At 36.2% G+C, this 16868-nt stretch overlaps 1 protein-coding gene across 1 annotated transcript in view; it reads right to left on the bottom strand.

The window, feature by feature from the left end:
- Positions 1 to 14954, bottom strand: part of LOC111502769 (growth factor receptor-bound protein 14) — a 339060-nt gene extending 324106 nt beyond the window's left edge. The window contains exon 1 of the mRNA XM_074174853.1: positions 14592 to 14954. Within this exon, the coding sequence (XP_074030954.1) occupies positions 14592 to 14625 (34 nt within the window). The 5' untranslated portion in view covers positions 14626 to 14954. The remainder of the gene's footprint in view (positions 1 to 14591) is intronic.
- Between the last annotated feature and the right edge of the window lie 1914 nt (positions 14955 to 16868).

Raw genomic sequence — 16868 nt, forward strand, 5'->3', positions numbered from 1 at the left:
CTGAGTCCAGGATTTTTTTCAAAAAAAAAACATAATTCTCAGTAAAATATCATTTTGAAGATAAAAGAAACTTTTTTATATGTTTCTTCTCTAAAAATTTAATTTGTCTATTTCTATCCACATTTGACAGATTACTTGTTAGTAGCTGCCCGATTTTTCAATTGTAATTCCTCTACCACTATATACTCGAATGAAAATCATCGGTGTGGAAACAAAACGGTCTGACGGAAAGAAACAGTTCAGTCGTTGAAGTCGGGGCATTAAATTCACTTCAAGCATGAGACTGCAACTGAGGCCAGTGAAATTACCCGCTGGAACATTCAACACACTTTTGAGAAATGAATTGGTATAGAACGGTTCATTCTTACGAACAAAATAAATTCATTTATATACCGTGCATCCCGAATCGACCTATTTTCAAAAAAAATATTAATAACTTAGAGTTCACCACAGAATAGTGTCGTCACTTACTAAATTAACACGATGTTCACTACACGAGGTCCTCGATGTTAATGACCTCTCGTCCTAGTCTAACGGCTGATCAATGGCGCACCCAATATTCAGATGCATAGCTAGATTTGCTGTACTGTATAGTTATTACTGTATAGTTATTACTAAGTCAACAGCACTAACAGAGAATCCTACGTCTTCAAATTTTCAGAAAAATGAATGACTTATGGTCTCAAACGCCCGACAAAACATCCTCTATTCATGTTTAATAAAATGGGAATCTACAAAAGTAGGGCTTATGAAGGAAAGCGCAATATGAAAGAGGGAATTTCAGCTGCGCATTCATTATACGTTCGTGAATTGGGCCAATGAGAGTCGCAATATGCATCCGAATCACCCCCGAGTCATCCGAGTAATTGAATTCCACAGCCATTCCGTAAATTGATCGAATTTGTACCAGATATTTCATTTCATCCGAAAAATCTACATCGCTGACCTTGAAAAGTTTCAAGCATTTATCTTTTGCTATGAAAAACAAATTATAAAAACCACATTCTTGTTCTGGTATTGTTTCACTGAAATACACCTGCGAAATATTTGTATTGCTTTTGAAAGAAATGAAGTACGTTCGAGAATTGCCAATCTATGTCAATAATTGATTTATGGGTCTGTTTACATTTGGTTAACGATGTGTTACAATGTTATCAAAATTACGTTATACTTGGAATGTTTATACGAGGGTGGTCTCTTGAAAACAAGTAAATATTTGTTATTGCTGACTCCTTGACAAAGTCACATTGAGGAAAAAATCCTCCATAAAATCTGGAAAATGTTTTCCCAAAAACTAATTTGTCTGTAGAATAGTGTTCTAAGACAAGATTGTGAGTGCGCTCTTCTTTCCTTTATTCTCATACTAGTTGGTACCCGCGGCTTCGCCCATGTAGAATTTGGTTTGTCACATTAAGTTTCGTGACATACTATTCCAAACAAATACTTGCAATAATTTTTTATCAACCAAAAACTTCAGGTTTTCAACTTCTAAACTTTCGAAATTCAATATAATTTGTAAACCCCTATTTTTTCCCTATGGGGGGTGGAAGTTCCTGACTCCCTTTTTTGATAGTTATTTACGGTATACAAAGGACCTGCCTGCATATTTTGAACTTCTAGGTTCAGTAACTTCAGCTGTACGTTAATATAAGAGTGTCAGTCAATCGATAGGTACCCACTTATACAATTTTGAATAGCATAATTAAAACAAAATGAAGGGATTAGAATGAAATATATTGGTAATCCTACTAATACTACCCCTACTAAATGCGTAAAGTTTGTGAGGGTGGATGAATGTAATGCATGTATTTACGTTTATCACTTTTCTACACCTTTACAGCTCAGCGAATTCGAATGTCAGTCGGTTATAGATAGATCATAAGCTGGAGTAACACATAGGGTAGGTTCCCACGGTAACGCGTGCAAAACAGCGGAGAACAGCTAGTATTATCTAAGAGGGTACTAATTTATTGGCACTCTTATATTAACGTACAGCTGAAGATAATGAACCTAGAATCTTGATATTTGCAGGTGGGTTCTTTGTATAGCGTAAATAACCATAAAAAAGGATCAGGAATTCCTACCCCAAGAGGGAAAATAGGGGTTCGAAGATTGCATTGAATTTAGTCAGTTTTGAAGTTGGAAACCTGAAATTTTTTGTTAATAAAAAAATACTGTAACTATTTAAAATGATCTGTCACGAAACTAATGTGACGAACCAATTTCTACACGGGAGAAGCCGCGGGCAACAGCTAGTAATTCTTATTTTAACTTTGAAAACACAGTAACTAAAAAAATATGTCAACTGCACTGAGTAATGAATAGCTTCGAAAATCGAATTATTTCACCTATAAAGAAACTTCGCAAAACTTACACAACCGTCAAGGACGTCTGACTTCACGCGACTGGCGATGGCGCTTCATTGCTTAGACCCTTCCGTCGTCTTACAGTGGATACGACGCGTAATGGCTAACTACGTTGCGCCAAGATAATCTTATCGTGATAAATTTATCTATATTAAATAGTTGAAACGACAATTGTATCAACTTTTATAAATATTGGACAGATATTCTGAAGTGAGCGTTATCAAATTTGATTGTCTGTATCTGTATCTGTATAGTAGCGAGGGTGGGTGTAGGCCCACATCACAAAGGCCACATGTGACCCATTGTATATCCTCCCGAAGAGTTGGCCTCCTAGGTCATCGTCCATCCTGTCCTTTCTAAGAAGGTGGAAAGGTCACTTGGATATATCTCCTTTATATCGGCAGGTGTAGGCCAAGACTCGCCGAACACACACTCTCTTATTGGCGATAACTCCAGACACTGGCATAGGACATGCCTGACAGTTTTATCTTCCTGTTCACACATCCTGCATAGAGGTATGTCCACTAACTCAATATTATAGAAGTGTTTCCTTAGTTGACAGTGACAGCTTCCCAGGGTAGACCAGCCACCGGTAGACAGCTGTTTAAGCCTATTGAGTCGTCAAGTTGTGTTCTGCGAAAGGCCAAGTTCTTGTCAGCGACCCGAAAACGACTGCCTCGAATTAACTTAACTAAAACAATCAACGAAAATATCACTAGCCCTCCTACTTTATAGACTAAATCCTCTCGAAAGAATCCATCAGTAAACAAATATCAATTTAATAAATTTGAGAAGTCAAGTGTAATTTCGAGTTCGATATATGAGAGACATATTTTCTACAGATGCACCCAATTATTGATTCCTTAGATTGTGGTCCAGTCATATGAAAGAGAAAGACCACTTCACCAAATTAAGTTCAATATGGACCGAGTTCAAGATCGGAGGTTAAATGCTCTTTAGAGCAATGAAAAGGTCTGTTTGTTAGTTCGAGTTGACGAGGTCTAATGTTCAATTACGTCAAATTAAAGAATGGATTATCACATAATGGAATTGACAGGAAATGGATGAATGTGACAATACTTAACTCAAAATTTGGAAGCGGGCCAACATTTCGATAGGTTCAGTTCAAAATAATCGTTTACTGCATCAACGAAATTGCCAATTTTGAAACTGGAATAACGAATTGAAAACTTCTTTCTATTAAATCGAGCCAGTTGGCATCCCATATGAATAGAAAATAGATTCGTGGAAGTGAAAGGGCTAGCCAAGATTTGTCAACATAATAATAATAATAATGGATTTCCATAATAGGTGACTTCTCCTTTCATTTAACATTTTCTTTAACTTCAATATTAAGTAATAGAGAATTCATCTGGACCTGGAAATAGAATCATACTTTATTGAACATTGAAGAATATACTAAATAAAAATAATATCTTTATTCGTCTTGAGAAACACAAGGTTTGTAGACATGTCAAAACAAATGGCGCAATTGAAATCAGGCTATATACATCTTAAGATTCCACAATCCATGGTGGTCATGAAGTGAGAAATAAAAAATACGAAGACATACTCATTAAAACAAATACACTGATACAAACGTAACTTGACATTCGACAAATATGTACAGTGTTGGAAACTTCGTTATAGAAAAATATGGAATGGAAAACATGATCTCTATAAATTGATGGATGTAGCATGTAGCCGTTACTACGTGGTAGGAATTCATTACGAAGCAAAGAGAATTGAAACTTTCTAAACTTAAAACATTAAACTCGATTGATATATGTATTTTTAAATTTTTATGTAGGATACTGTTTATCGAATGTAGAATAATGAATGTACCTACCTATTTGCAGAAAGCTTATTCAAGATTTGTCAACGAGTACACCATCTAGCATTGATTATAAAAAAATACACTTGAAGTTTGTTTATTATTGAATATAAACATTCAAGACTTTAGTTTATCTATGAACTTGAACTTCGCCAATCTCAGATCATGTGAACTAAAGATGGAGACCCAAGGCCATGGCCAGTTGGTTTAATAGGAAAAGGTTTTATCGCAATTCTTAGTGTCGAGATTTTTATAGGCTAAACCTTCCACCTCGGATTGCCCTACTGGAATGGCTGGGAGGTCAAAGGTTGAGCTTTTTTTCCATTCTATACTATATCTATTTTATACTATATCTATTCTATACCATAGAAACTTTCTAGGTAACTTAATGAGAATTGTCAAAAATGACTATTACAAAACTAAAATAAATGAATCAGGTAAAAACTTTAGAAAAATTTGGAACGAGATAAAAGGAGTAACGAATGATACCTCGCATCATAAAAGTACTCAAAATTTCCACTTTATCAATGAACAAGGCAGCAAACAAACGGATGAAGAAGTAGCGAACGAGTTCAATTACTATTTCATAAGTATTGGTGAAATCATGTCAAACAGAATAGATAAACCAACATCTCCTTCTATAGAAAACAACAGTTATATGAGAAATTCGCTATTCCTCCACCCGATATCAGAAAATGGAATCGTACTGATAATATCTGGATTAAAAAGTAAGACTTCTCCTGGTCCTGACATAATTACGGTATCCTTCATTAAAAAATACCACATTCACCTCATTAAACCATTAAGCTTTATTCTGAACTCAATTTTTCTGTCTGGAAAAATCCCGACTATCTACCTTTAAAGAATCCATCACAATCCCAAATCATAAACTTGGAGACAAACAACTATAGACCCATAACAGTTATAAACAATTTCGCAAAAATATTCGAAAAATGCTTAAAAAACAGATTGGTGAACTTTCTTGACAACAACAAAATCATTTTCATCTCCCAGTATGGATTCAGGGAAAACTTTGAACATTTTATTGAAACAACGATAAAAATAAAATAAAAACAACAATAAAAATTAATTGGCGCTCCGGGGCGACTTCATTGATTCCAGTGGCGCATTTGCTTTTTCAGCTGCAGGAAAACCCGGAAAAACCTGCAGCACCACATCATCTGAAGATCTTGATCTAACAACGTCCTCTCTCTTATAAAACAAAATGTAGGGTGTCTCCAGAGGCTCCAATAAATTCAATGCATCGCCAAAACACTTCGTGACACGACTATCGTCAAACTTAAACCAGTCCGTTGTCTTTGACCAAGGCGTAATAATGACCAAATTCAACGCCAGAACCACAGTGAACAATGACTGCATGAATATTATAATAGGGTCTGCTAGGTTGAAATGTTCATCTATTTCGAACCCTCCAAAGAGTTTATTGCTTCCGTTAGAGGTTGAGTCTTGTTTGAAAATCATCAGTGTTATTATTAGATTGACTGGTGCCTCACCTATACTTGTTTCCTTATAACAGTCAGTTTGGCGCATGTTTGACAATACTTATCAACAGAAGAAGCTGTTTTTAAACTAACAAATAAGGTATTAACTGCTTTCAGGATCAGAAAAAATTTGAGCTGTATTTTCAGACATGGCACAGGCGTTTCATACCGTCGAACATAACATAGTCTTTCAGAGATTGGAGGACGTGGGAGTAAGAGGCATTGCATTAAGTTTATTCAAAGATTATTTATCAAACAGAATACAGAGAGTGAAAATAAATGATTCTTATAGCAATCCACTGCCTGTTACCAAGGGTATACCACAGGGAACTGTCATGGGCCTCATAATATTATTTTCAACATTGAAAATTTTGAAGGAAATTTAACGTCTTACGCTGGTCATACGGCTGCAGTATTCGTAGGGGAAACATGAAACGAAGTATAAGAAAAAGCAAGAATTGGCATAAAACAAATCCACTCTTGGCTAAGTACTAACCTACTGAGCCTCAATCTAGACAAAACAAAATTCATAACTTTCTCCTCTACAAAAAAAGATCAACCAAAACAAACAATACCTATACTTCCTATTCACAAATCAACTTGCTCTGAGAATTCTAATTGCTCTTGCCCAGAAATAAAAAATAAAATAGAATCAACTAAGTACTTGGGTATCATGACTGATCAATCACTACTCTGGAACGATCATGTAAAATATACGGTGAAAAAACTTCGAAAGATTATTTATAAATTTTATCAACTCCGAAATATTCTTAGAAGAGACGTTATGTTGCTGGTTTATAACGCCTAGGCTGAGTCAATCATACGCTATTGTATCATTGTTTGGGGGGATTATACAAGACTTCTTTACACAATTCAGATATAATTCAGAACACTAATTAAAATAATGTTTGGAAAAACTCGAAGATATTCAACCGAGTCCTTATATAAAGAAACTGGCCTATTTAACACAAGGAAAATATATGCCTATGAATACTTACTATGGACAATGAGTTAACCCGTTAATATAATTTATCTCACGCAGAATACACAAATGATGGCAAGCTATAAATATACCACGTTGCAGATTGACTCACAACCAGAAATTCGTCACTTACCATGGTCTTAACCTATACAAGCAGCTACTTACATATATAAAAAATATCAATAGCCATAAAAAACTGAAAAAAGAAATAAAACTATTCATTAAAAACCATTATAATCAACTGAAAAATATCTTTGAGAACGACTGAATCAGAAACCTCCATCAGTGTATAATCTACCTACATATGTTATGTCTCTATTCAAACTGTTTTCTAAAACTAAGTTACCTTTTTAATTAGATAGCATAAGTACATTGGTATATACCTACATCTTTTATGTTCAGATAAAATTTAGCAGCTTGAGGGGCACAACACAAGGTTAGCTTAGTTGACCTCAGACTGCTAGAAATAGAATATTCTACATCTACATCGGTTACTCAATATGTATTTGTATTAACTTTGTAATACTGACATCGACCTGAATAAAAATCTAGCTCTATTCAGTAATCTATCTTCCCCCCTCTCTTTCTTATCTTAAATTTGAATTAGATTTTGTACTACATGAGCTGAAAAGTCGACCGAAAGTTCGGTTTCGGTTGAGTTTCGGCAAAAAACGGGTTTCGGTTTCGGCGCCAAATCTTCCGAAACTACGACCGAAACCGAAACTGCATTCGGGAGTTCCTGCCGCTTCCACGTGCCTAATCATGTCGTGACTATTGTGATATTTGTTATTTTATGTTCAATATTTTTATGAAAACCCATCAATAATATTCAAAAGAAGAATCTACACCTACTCAAATGAACACCCCACCCATTTTAAGTATTTTCAAGGTGCAATTAATATTTTTTCTTGAATAAGGGTTTTTATGTTGATTATCAATAAGTAAAAATGTCGAAGAGTGCATAACATTGTGATTCAAAGATAAAAAATAAAGACTGACTTATTATAATAACGTTTTCTTTATTTTTTCCTCAAAACATAATCCTCGCAAGGAAGTTTCGGTTTCGGCCGAAACTGAGACCGTTAACGAAATTCGTTTTCGGTTTAATACGAAATTATGATCTTCCACGAAAAAAACCCGGGTACCAAATTTCGTGCACTTATTTTTTGCCAAAGTTATTTTAAAAAAAACGAAAAAAAAATCTATTTCAACACCCTGTATCTCGGAAACGAAGCATTTCAGGACACAAGTTTATAAAGACTATTTTTCTTGAAATTGTCTCAGTTATACGTTCCTTGAATATTTTAACGCACTTATGTTACACCCTGTATAGTCAAAGGGTGATACACGAAGCCAAAAAATGTCATTTAGGAAATTCCAATTCTGTCCACTCCACTGGTTTCTTCCAAATTATAACGACCTAGGAAATCTATACAGGAATGACTCATCTCAATGAAAACTGACTGAAAGCAGGAGTAAATGTGTAGTAAGTCATCCTATGTTACTGCTTTTCGTTGTGTCTGAGAGTCTGGAAAACCGAGACAATTGGGTCATATCACTAAATCGATAACGAGAAACTATCAGGGAATATAAAATCGTTGTGTCATGATAAATTTCAATAACAATGAATCTTTTTACCAGTCCTCAGATGAAAATGGAAAATGGGATATTGACTCAACAATACACCATTCTGTAATCACAATTTTTAATGCCAACGTTCCATCGATTCCCGCCTTCTTCAGGACTTAACTGAAACGGAAAGTAATGATGTCAACTGTATGATGTTCAGATATCTGATAAAATTCTTGAGAAATTGTACTTGCAGCAGATTATGTTGTGGAATTTATACAGATCGGTTTAACAAACTGAAACGTATGAAACTGCTACAATTACAACAGATTTGAAACTTGTGCATCTACGATATAAGTGTTTTTTTGTTTTGAATAGGTTGTGATTGATCTAATTGATCTAGTTAACAGAAAACAATTTGTCGAATATGAATCTTTCAAATCGGCTCAGTACGTAGTTACATCTGGGGTACCACAAGGTTTTAATTTTGGACCTCTTTTATTTTTTATTTGCTGACGACCTGAAACTATATTATAAAATCGATGCCAACTACTGCCAACGTGTACAATATGAATTAGATGTAATCAAACTTTAGTGTAATAATAATCGTCTACAACTGAACGTATCCATTTACAACAGAAAAGCGAACTATAATGTACGATTATTAAATCAACAATACTACAATGAACCTCGTACGTGAGATAAAGATCTTGGTATAACATACGACAGTAAATTAACATTTACAACACCTATAAGGAATATGATTGCTGATGCAAATAGGATGCTTGGATTCATTTACAGAAATGGCAAAAACTTCAAAAGTATTGCCAACTTAAAATTGCTATATTTTGCGTATGCCAGATCTAAGTTAGAGTATGGCTCTGTGTTATGGAATCCAGTTTACGACTATACCAAAAAACATAAGTTGAAAATGTGCAAAGGAAGTTCCTGAAATACTTATGTCTAAAAGTTCATGGACAATACCCCACGAGAGGCATCGATCATAACATTTTGTTGACACGATTTGATATGACATCTTTGGAAAATAGGAGAGTCATCCTTGGTAAAATATTCCTGCATAAATTACTAAACAACAATATTGACAGAACGGTTCTTTTACCGAGATCAATTTCTTAATACCAAGAAGTGAAGGTCGACACAGCCTGAAATTCTATCGCGAAGCATCACGCACAAATGTTATGCTACGATCAACATTGAATTTTATGTGCAGTAGCTTCAATAAAATATGTGAACACTGCAATATTTATTTGAACTCTCTGAACGCCTTGGTATCATGTATCCACAATCACTTATAATAATAGTACCACTGCTACATTGCATGATTTGTAACTTTTTGTGTTATATACTCAGTTTTTCATTCCTCGTTTTAAATGCTACGTATACGAATATTTTATGTATACTTTGTTTTAGCATTGACTTTTATACATTTCTATATTCCATTTAATTCATATTTATTTCATATATACTCTGTAATAATAGCATTTCCTGTAACTGTGTACTCCTGTTGGAAATAAATTATTTTTTATTGTGTTTTTTTATTGGTATTTGGTTGACATCACCACTGTCTATTAAGGATGCCATACACTGCAATGTTGCCCGACAATTTTAACCGTGGCGAGTAAAATTGTGCGTGCAAAATTGCAGTGTGTGGCGTAGTACTTGACAATCTTATTCGGCAATTTGAAATTACGGTCGCCACCATAATTTTACACGTACGTGTCAACAGGTTCATGCAAGTCGACGTGTGTGTGGGCATAGCAATCTTAACCGTCATTCATCGACAGCGAAAACTCGTTAAAAAGGGTGTGTTTCTTGCAAAAATAATTCAAACATGGATACAAGAACTTGGAGCAAAGATTTTGTAATAGAGTTTATTGAGTTATATAGAAGTCACCCTTGTTTGTGGAATGTAAACTGTGGAATATAGCAACAAAATGATGAAAAACAAAGCGTACCAGGAATTGGTGACGAAAGTACAGCAGGTAGACCTTGATGCGACGAAGGAGACTGTTGAAAAGAAAATAGATTCCATGAGAGGATCACTAAGAAAAGAAAGGAAGAAAGTAATAGATATGAAAAAATCCGGCGTAGGAAGTGACGCAGTATATGAGCCACATTTGTGGTATTTTTACACATTTACAGTTTTTAGAGGACCAAGAAATTCCGCGTCAGAGCCAATCCAATATTGAAAGTGATCAGGAACTAGCAGAACAGGAACATTTACAACAGGTGATAATAAAAATATATGGGGTATTTTCTATGTTTATGTAAGGAATTGTTCATTTTTTTGGAAAGAAACCAAATATTCATTCGTTAATTGTAATACCAACAAATTGAACAGTTATTTGGGTTTTCACAGTTTGAACATGTTGGAGATAAAAAAATATATTATCATTTATGTTATAAAATTACACTCAGGAGAAGTTAACTGTGTTAACTTCTTTTTTCAGATTTTCAACACGTACTTGTTGCACATTTGGAATGGTTAAACTGAAAATAAGGTGATTTCCAAAAAGTATAATGACAAAATTGTTTTTATAGACAAAAAGCGAAGCTAAACAATGTGGTAACGTTGAAACTAAGATTGTTTGAAGGTGCTTGACAATGTTTCTGTATAAGAAGAAATGTTCAGGACTTCCATTGTCCAAAACGGAAAGGCATGAATTATATGCTAGAACGTTTCATCGTGTCGCTGTCCAAACTACCTGCGAAGTGTCTTTGTGATCTGACAATATATGTACGCTACGTCCCTACAATTTTGCAAGGACAATTTTACTCGCCACGGTTAAAATTGTCGGGCAACATTGCAGTGTATGGCGGCCTTTATATCCAGGCTCTGAAGAAGGCGAGAATAATCGCAAAACTCATACAAAAATATGAATAAAAATTAGTGAATTTATGAGTCCGCTTGGTCTTGAGACAACTATCTTTCATAACCACTGTTTTTTTAATGCTTGATTTCTAAATCGTTCCCATTTTTATAACGAAGTTATAAAAGTCTCAATGACTGGTACTTCTACCAGAATGTTAATTAATTAACGCAGAAAACTGACCTGAATATAGGAATAATTTATCAAATTTGGCAAATGAGCAAGCCACTAATTTAGACATTTTTTGCATTCCTAAGTTCTAGATAGCTAAGATTTTTTCACAAGTACTTTTTACCAACTTGACCTTCGTCTATTTAGTTTCAGAGCTAGTATGTTCGAATTGAAGATCTTCCATATTATATACACTCGTTTTACTAATATTCATACAAGTTCCAGAAAAAACGAACATCAAAATCGTATTTACACGAAATTTTGTAACTCACCTTCATTATTGAATATTCTAAAACTGAAGTTTCCTAGTAAATTTTCCACTTTGTTGAATTGGTGAACATTCAATTGAAAAGGTGGATTACACTGACCGATAAAATACCGATAAAAAAATCAATAACAATGAAGAATTCGCATAACATAATCCCAAAATTAATATTGTAGTTGGTTCACAAGCACTGGGAATAACAGTCTCAATGAAACCAGTGCCTAGAACTAGATAGCCACATTATCCATTGAGGCTGATTTGTTGAAGTTCGGCTGGAAATTTCGTAGGTTGACATAGAAAAAAAAAATTTAGATACCTTTTTTATAGTACGACTTGTCTTTAGCCTCAAAAGAGGCTGAAGACAGTAAAAAGTCGCTGTGGGCCAGATCTGGAAAATACGGTGGATGGAAAAGCAATTCTAAGCCCATTTCATGCAATTTTGACATCGTTTTCATCGATTCGTGACACGGTGCTTTGTCTTTCCCATGCGCACCCCAACATACTGATACCATAACCTAGCCGGCCGACTGTTGCGTCTGTGCACGCTTTGGAGTCGGTTCACTACGTGCAGTCCACTCAGATGACGATCGTTTTGATTCTGGTATTAAAAAAATGGGGCCATGTTCCATCCCTTGTCACAAATCGATGCATAAATTCGGATGTCTTCGTCGGTAACAACCTCTTTGGGACGTCCACCTTAGCAAACCACTTCTCAATAGTTGATTTTCCTGGTGCAGAGTCCGAACACTTAAACAGTGGAAGTGGAATAAACTTCCTGAGAACTTTTTCCCAAATGAGTTTAATCTCCAGCGATTCAAATCAAACGTGAATCGCTACCTTCGCACAGGCACCGCTCTTAGAGAGCCTTAAGGATTTTTCTCTATTGCTTGTGGTCTGTCCTCACAGAAAACGGTTTTTTTTTCCTTAAAAAAGTCCTTTTTATCCATTTTCTCAAAACTAACAAAAGTTGCTCCACTCAAAATGTTATATCCCACAAACTAACAGTCCGACAGCTGTGAGATTTGTACAAGTGTACTTTTGAGGTTAAGATTAACTGAAAATCACATGGGTTCAATACTAGTAGCGTCATCTGTGTGTTAGCCTACGAACTTATCATATACTGTAGAAAACCAAAACAAGAGGCCAAAAAGAAAACATTTGTGATCATACACACGATATAACTATTTCGACCCACCAAGGTATCATCAGAGGAGCTAGCCTGAGTATGAATAAGCATGAAAATATCTATGTAATGGTCAGAAAACTCAGGATTCATTTATCTGCGACAAATGAGGAGTGTCTCCGACGGTATTTGGCAAAAAAGCTTTGGCATCGACTATCGAACGAAAAATCGCCTTCTGTCTTTCTCTAGGAACCCTTGCTTATCTTGGATAAGATAAGATTCGAATTTTCTGCCGATTCCATACTCGTAATAAGGTTTGTCCCAGGGCTAGTCTTTCAAGGACAGTTGACACCAACAAGTTCAGCAGAGATTATATCTATGGCTAGTCAAGCACCAGGACTGATAGATAGTCAGATAGAAGTTCATTGATCAGACACCAATTAAGTAAACATTGGATTGGCTTTGGTTTCGGAGTCTGGTTTCATCTAGTTGCAGTAAAAGCTGCAGATGAAGGCAGAAAGCGATTACTTGTTCTGCGAGCGTTGTCTTAGATGATACATAAGGTTTGAGTCGGTCCCTTGGAAGTCATCTTTCATACCATCGCTGGTATTTTCCCATTCCCCACTTAATCCTTAGGCTTAGTGATCTGGAGTACACTCCACATCCTGAGCCGTCTGTATATATGCGTATTGCAACCTCTGCTGCATATATATGCAGCAGAGGTTGCGCAGTAAGCGCTTCTCGCCATAGGGTCAGTCTCAATTGAACCAAACTGTGACATTTCAGCGATTTTATTCGAAATAGTCCCCATTTGAATCGGTGTTCTTTGGTCAATGTAACACAAGTCGATTAATTCCGTCACCATGAAAATTGTGTCTTCAGGATTCGATAAAGTCGACGAAGCCCGTTTTTGTCTGGTCCTGATTGGCGAAGGTTATATCAGTGAGAAAGTGAGCGAAGTACTTGAAAAGATGGTAGTCGGTTGGCGAAAGGTCTGGGAGTATGGTGGGTATGGTTCGCAACAATATGTATTAAGATATGGAGTTTTAAAACACATGCCATCAAAACGGACAAAACTTTTGAAACACCCTAATAATATCTGATTAACTGGCGAGTTTTGGGTATGCAAACCATCACACCATCGTGATCAACTACCCAAAAAACAACTCATTATCCTTGGTTACCAAGTTATCGAGAGGGCCTCGAAAAGTATACTCATCAACCACCCTCTCGGTCGAACTAGAATGAGAATGAGCACTGTCATGTTGAAAGATCAAATCATCTGCATGTTATACTATTTATTCAGTCAATATTTTCCTCTACATATTGGGAAAAGAGACAGCATAGAGTCGCCCACTCGCTGACCCGATTTGTCGCTCCTTTTTTTCGTTAAATGCAGAAAAAGTTATGGTGGCGTAGTAATATGTGTGTAATTTTCCAATTTATGGGATTGTACGCCGTTTGATCAGTCGAGTTTGATGTAAGAAGGATAAGATAGGTCAAGTTATTCTCAGAAGAAGGAAACGATAATATAAATTCAAAAAATTTGTTTCAAAATCTGGATTTCTGGATTATATCAAATTATGAAGTTCCTTTCAAAAATAATAATGTAGTCACAATAAAGCTAGTCTAGCTTTCAAATTTTTATAATTTTTTATGCATGGGGAGAAATATTCTTCAGAAAAGAATCAAATACACCACACAAAGGTTGATAAATATTCCAGGAATTTATCTCTTCGTTTGTTAAAGAAACTCCCTAGTTAATGAAATAACTGGTCACTTCTCTCCCAGTTTTTTGTCAGCTTCCAGGGAAGCTTACAGTTGCCGAAAGTTCTTGTTCTAAGTGTTTTCGAATAATATTTGCAAATTACCAAAATAGAGAACTTACGACTAGCAGCGTCATGCTTACGAAGGCCCAACATGGTCCCCCACTCTTGGCTCAATAAGTTCCCAATAATTTCACTTTTTTTTGTCCCGGGTGAAAAAAAATGTTAGGCCCCAGCCCTCGCGACGCGAATTATTTGTCTTCGGGAAGCAGAAACTCAAACTGCAAACCGGTGAATCACGTGGTAACACTCAACACTAATTGTTACGGAAAACAAACAGAAAAAAATTAAACGAAACAAAACACAACGGTACGGTCAACGCGAATCTACCAGACGTCAAACGAACATTCGAAAAATAATGAAATAAAATTAGCACAGCACGCTAACATCCAACATCGACTTGCACAAACTGTGGAACGTCGCACCGGTAAGTCGGTGAACGCATGTGCGACGTTGCCACGTCTTCGGGGGCTTCAATCAAAATCTTATTAATTTCCTGAAAGGAGTGCTTAATAGCAGAAATGGGTAATTCAAACTCTGTTCATTCGCAGTAGGTAGAAATGAATCGAATGAAAACACGAGCGAATCAATTAGCATTTGGTTAATTGAATCGACACCATCAAAAGGCGACTGAAACCAACTCCTTACAACTGAGTTAGAACCTCAGTAATAATTATTGAGTCGACGAGTTTGAAACGACACCTTTGAAAAATAAATAAAGAAGTATCTATGAAAACTAACAGTTTCAGGCCACAGGTCATTATTTGAGCGAGCAAAGTAGAAACTAGTGAGATATTAGGTGGTATGGGAATTCTAAACTTTCAAGACTTTGAAAAAAATCAAAATAGTAATGAATAACTTCAAACAGGTGTAGAATGGCAAACTTCTGATCCTCCCCGATAAATTATTACGTAAATTATATTTTTCTACTCATCAAAAACTTATTTTGTTTTATAATTTTGTCTGTAAATAAAATGGCAAAAAATTGCAGAGATACTTATGTCTCAATGTTACGGAGGTTAAAATTTGCCTTCATTTCCAGAACTGAAAAAATCAACTAAAGATTACAATTTTTTTCTTTGATTCGATTTATTTTCAAACTTTCTCGGCAAAGAACTGGCAGAATCACATCAAATCAAAGAACAATTTTCATATCGAAGTCATTTTAAAAACTCCTCCAACACCAGTCAAGGAACTTTAATAATGATATAAAAACATAGTTTCAAAATAAATCGATTCAAAGAAGAAAATCTACAACTGAAAAGTCAAGTTGAATATCTGTACCATTCTTACCGCGTTTGTGATGTGAAAATTATCAGAAATATTGAATATTACATGGTCTGTGAACATGAAAGGAGTTGATGCATTTCTTTTCGTAGCAGCAGTCCCAACGGCCCATGAACTTGGTTTAGTTTTCTACCCTGAATGGGTTGACCATAAGTCTGTCACGTGCGATGAAAAGCAGATTATCTACCACAACAGAAGATGTCCAGAAGAGTGGTTGGACAACAATGAGCCACCCAGGCACTTCAGAAAAGCGGAAACTCACCCAAAAATAACATGGTTACGGTATAGTGGTCCAGCCGCGGACCACACTGGCACTGGTCAATAGAAGAGGTCCTATCCTGCTCCACGACAACGCTCATCCGTTTCACAAATCATCGTTCAAAAATTAGACGATATGAGCGTCGAAGTTCTGCGTCACCCACCATACTCCTCTGACCTCTTGCTAACCGACTACCATTTTTCAAGCACTTCAATAACTTTCTCACCGGTAAAACCTTTGCCAATGAGGACCAGACAAAAACACTGGAATTGTCACGGAACATTTGGACATGTTTTTTCCTAATTAGGGGATTGGAAGACATGGGCCACTGGAATGGCCAGCGAGACGACCCGACATGACCACACTGGAGGGGAACGGCCAGGGGGCTGGAGGTCCTGTCCGGAAAGCCAATGTGGCCTTACACACGGGATCGCTGGGCTCCTGGTCGGTGGCAGAAATAAGTAGGGTGAGGGGACTAAAACTCCCCAAAAGTCTTTGCAAAACATGCCACCGTGAACCAGCCTACTGGTGTAAGGAATCGTGCCGACAGCTGAATGGCCGCAGGGTGATATGCGGTTACCCCTTGGAGAACTGGGCAAAACCTCATTGTAATCAGCCTACCTCTGGTAATGCGGGGCTCTGCCAGAGGTAACCAACTATTTTTTTGCTCCTCGTGGGAACACACATAAATGAAACAAACACAAAAACAGAAACAACAAAAACAGAAACCAATCTCGAGGCTGGACAGAAGTGCTCACCTCAATCTAAGGCGATGGCTGGGGATGAACAGAAA

Source organism: Leptinotarsa decemlineata, unplaced genomic scaffold (genome assembly GCF_025532065.1).
Source record: "Leptinotarsa decemlineata unplaced genomic scaffold, Ldec_3_MD MMD2_tig00000882_RagTag_RagTag, whole genome shotgun sequence".
Taxonomy (NCBI): domain Eukaryota; kingdom Metazoa; phylum Arthropoda; class Insecta; order Coleoptera; family Chrysomelidae; genus Leptinotarsa; species Leptinotarsa decemlineata.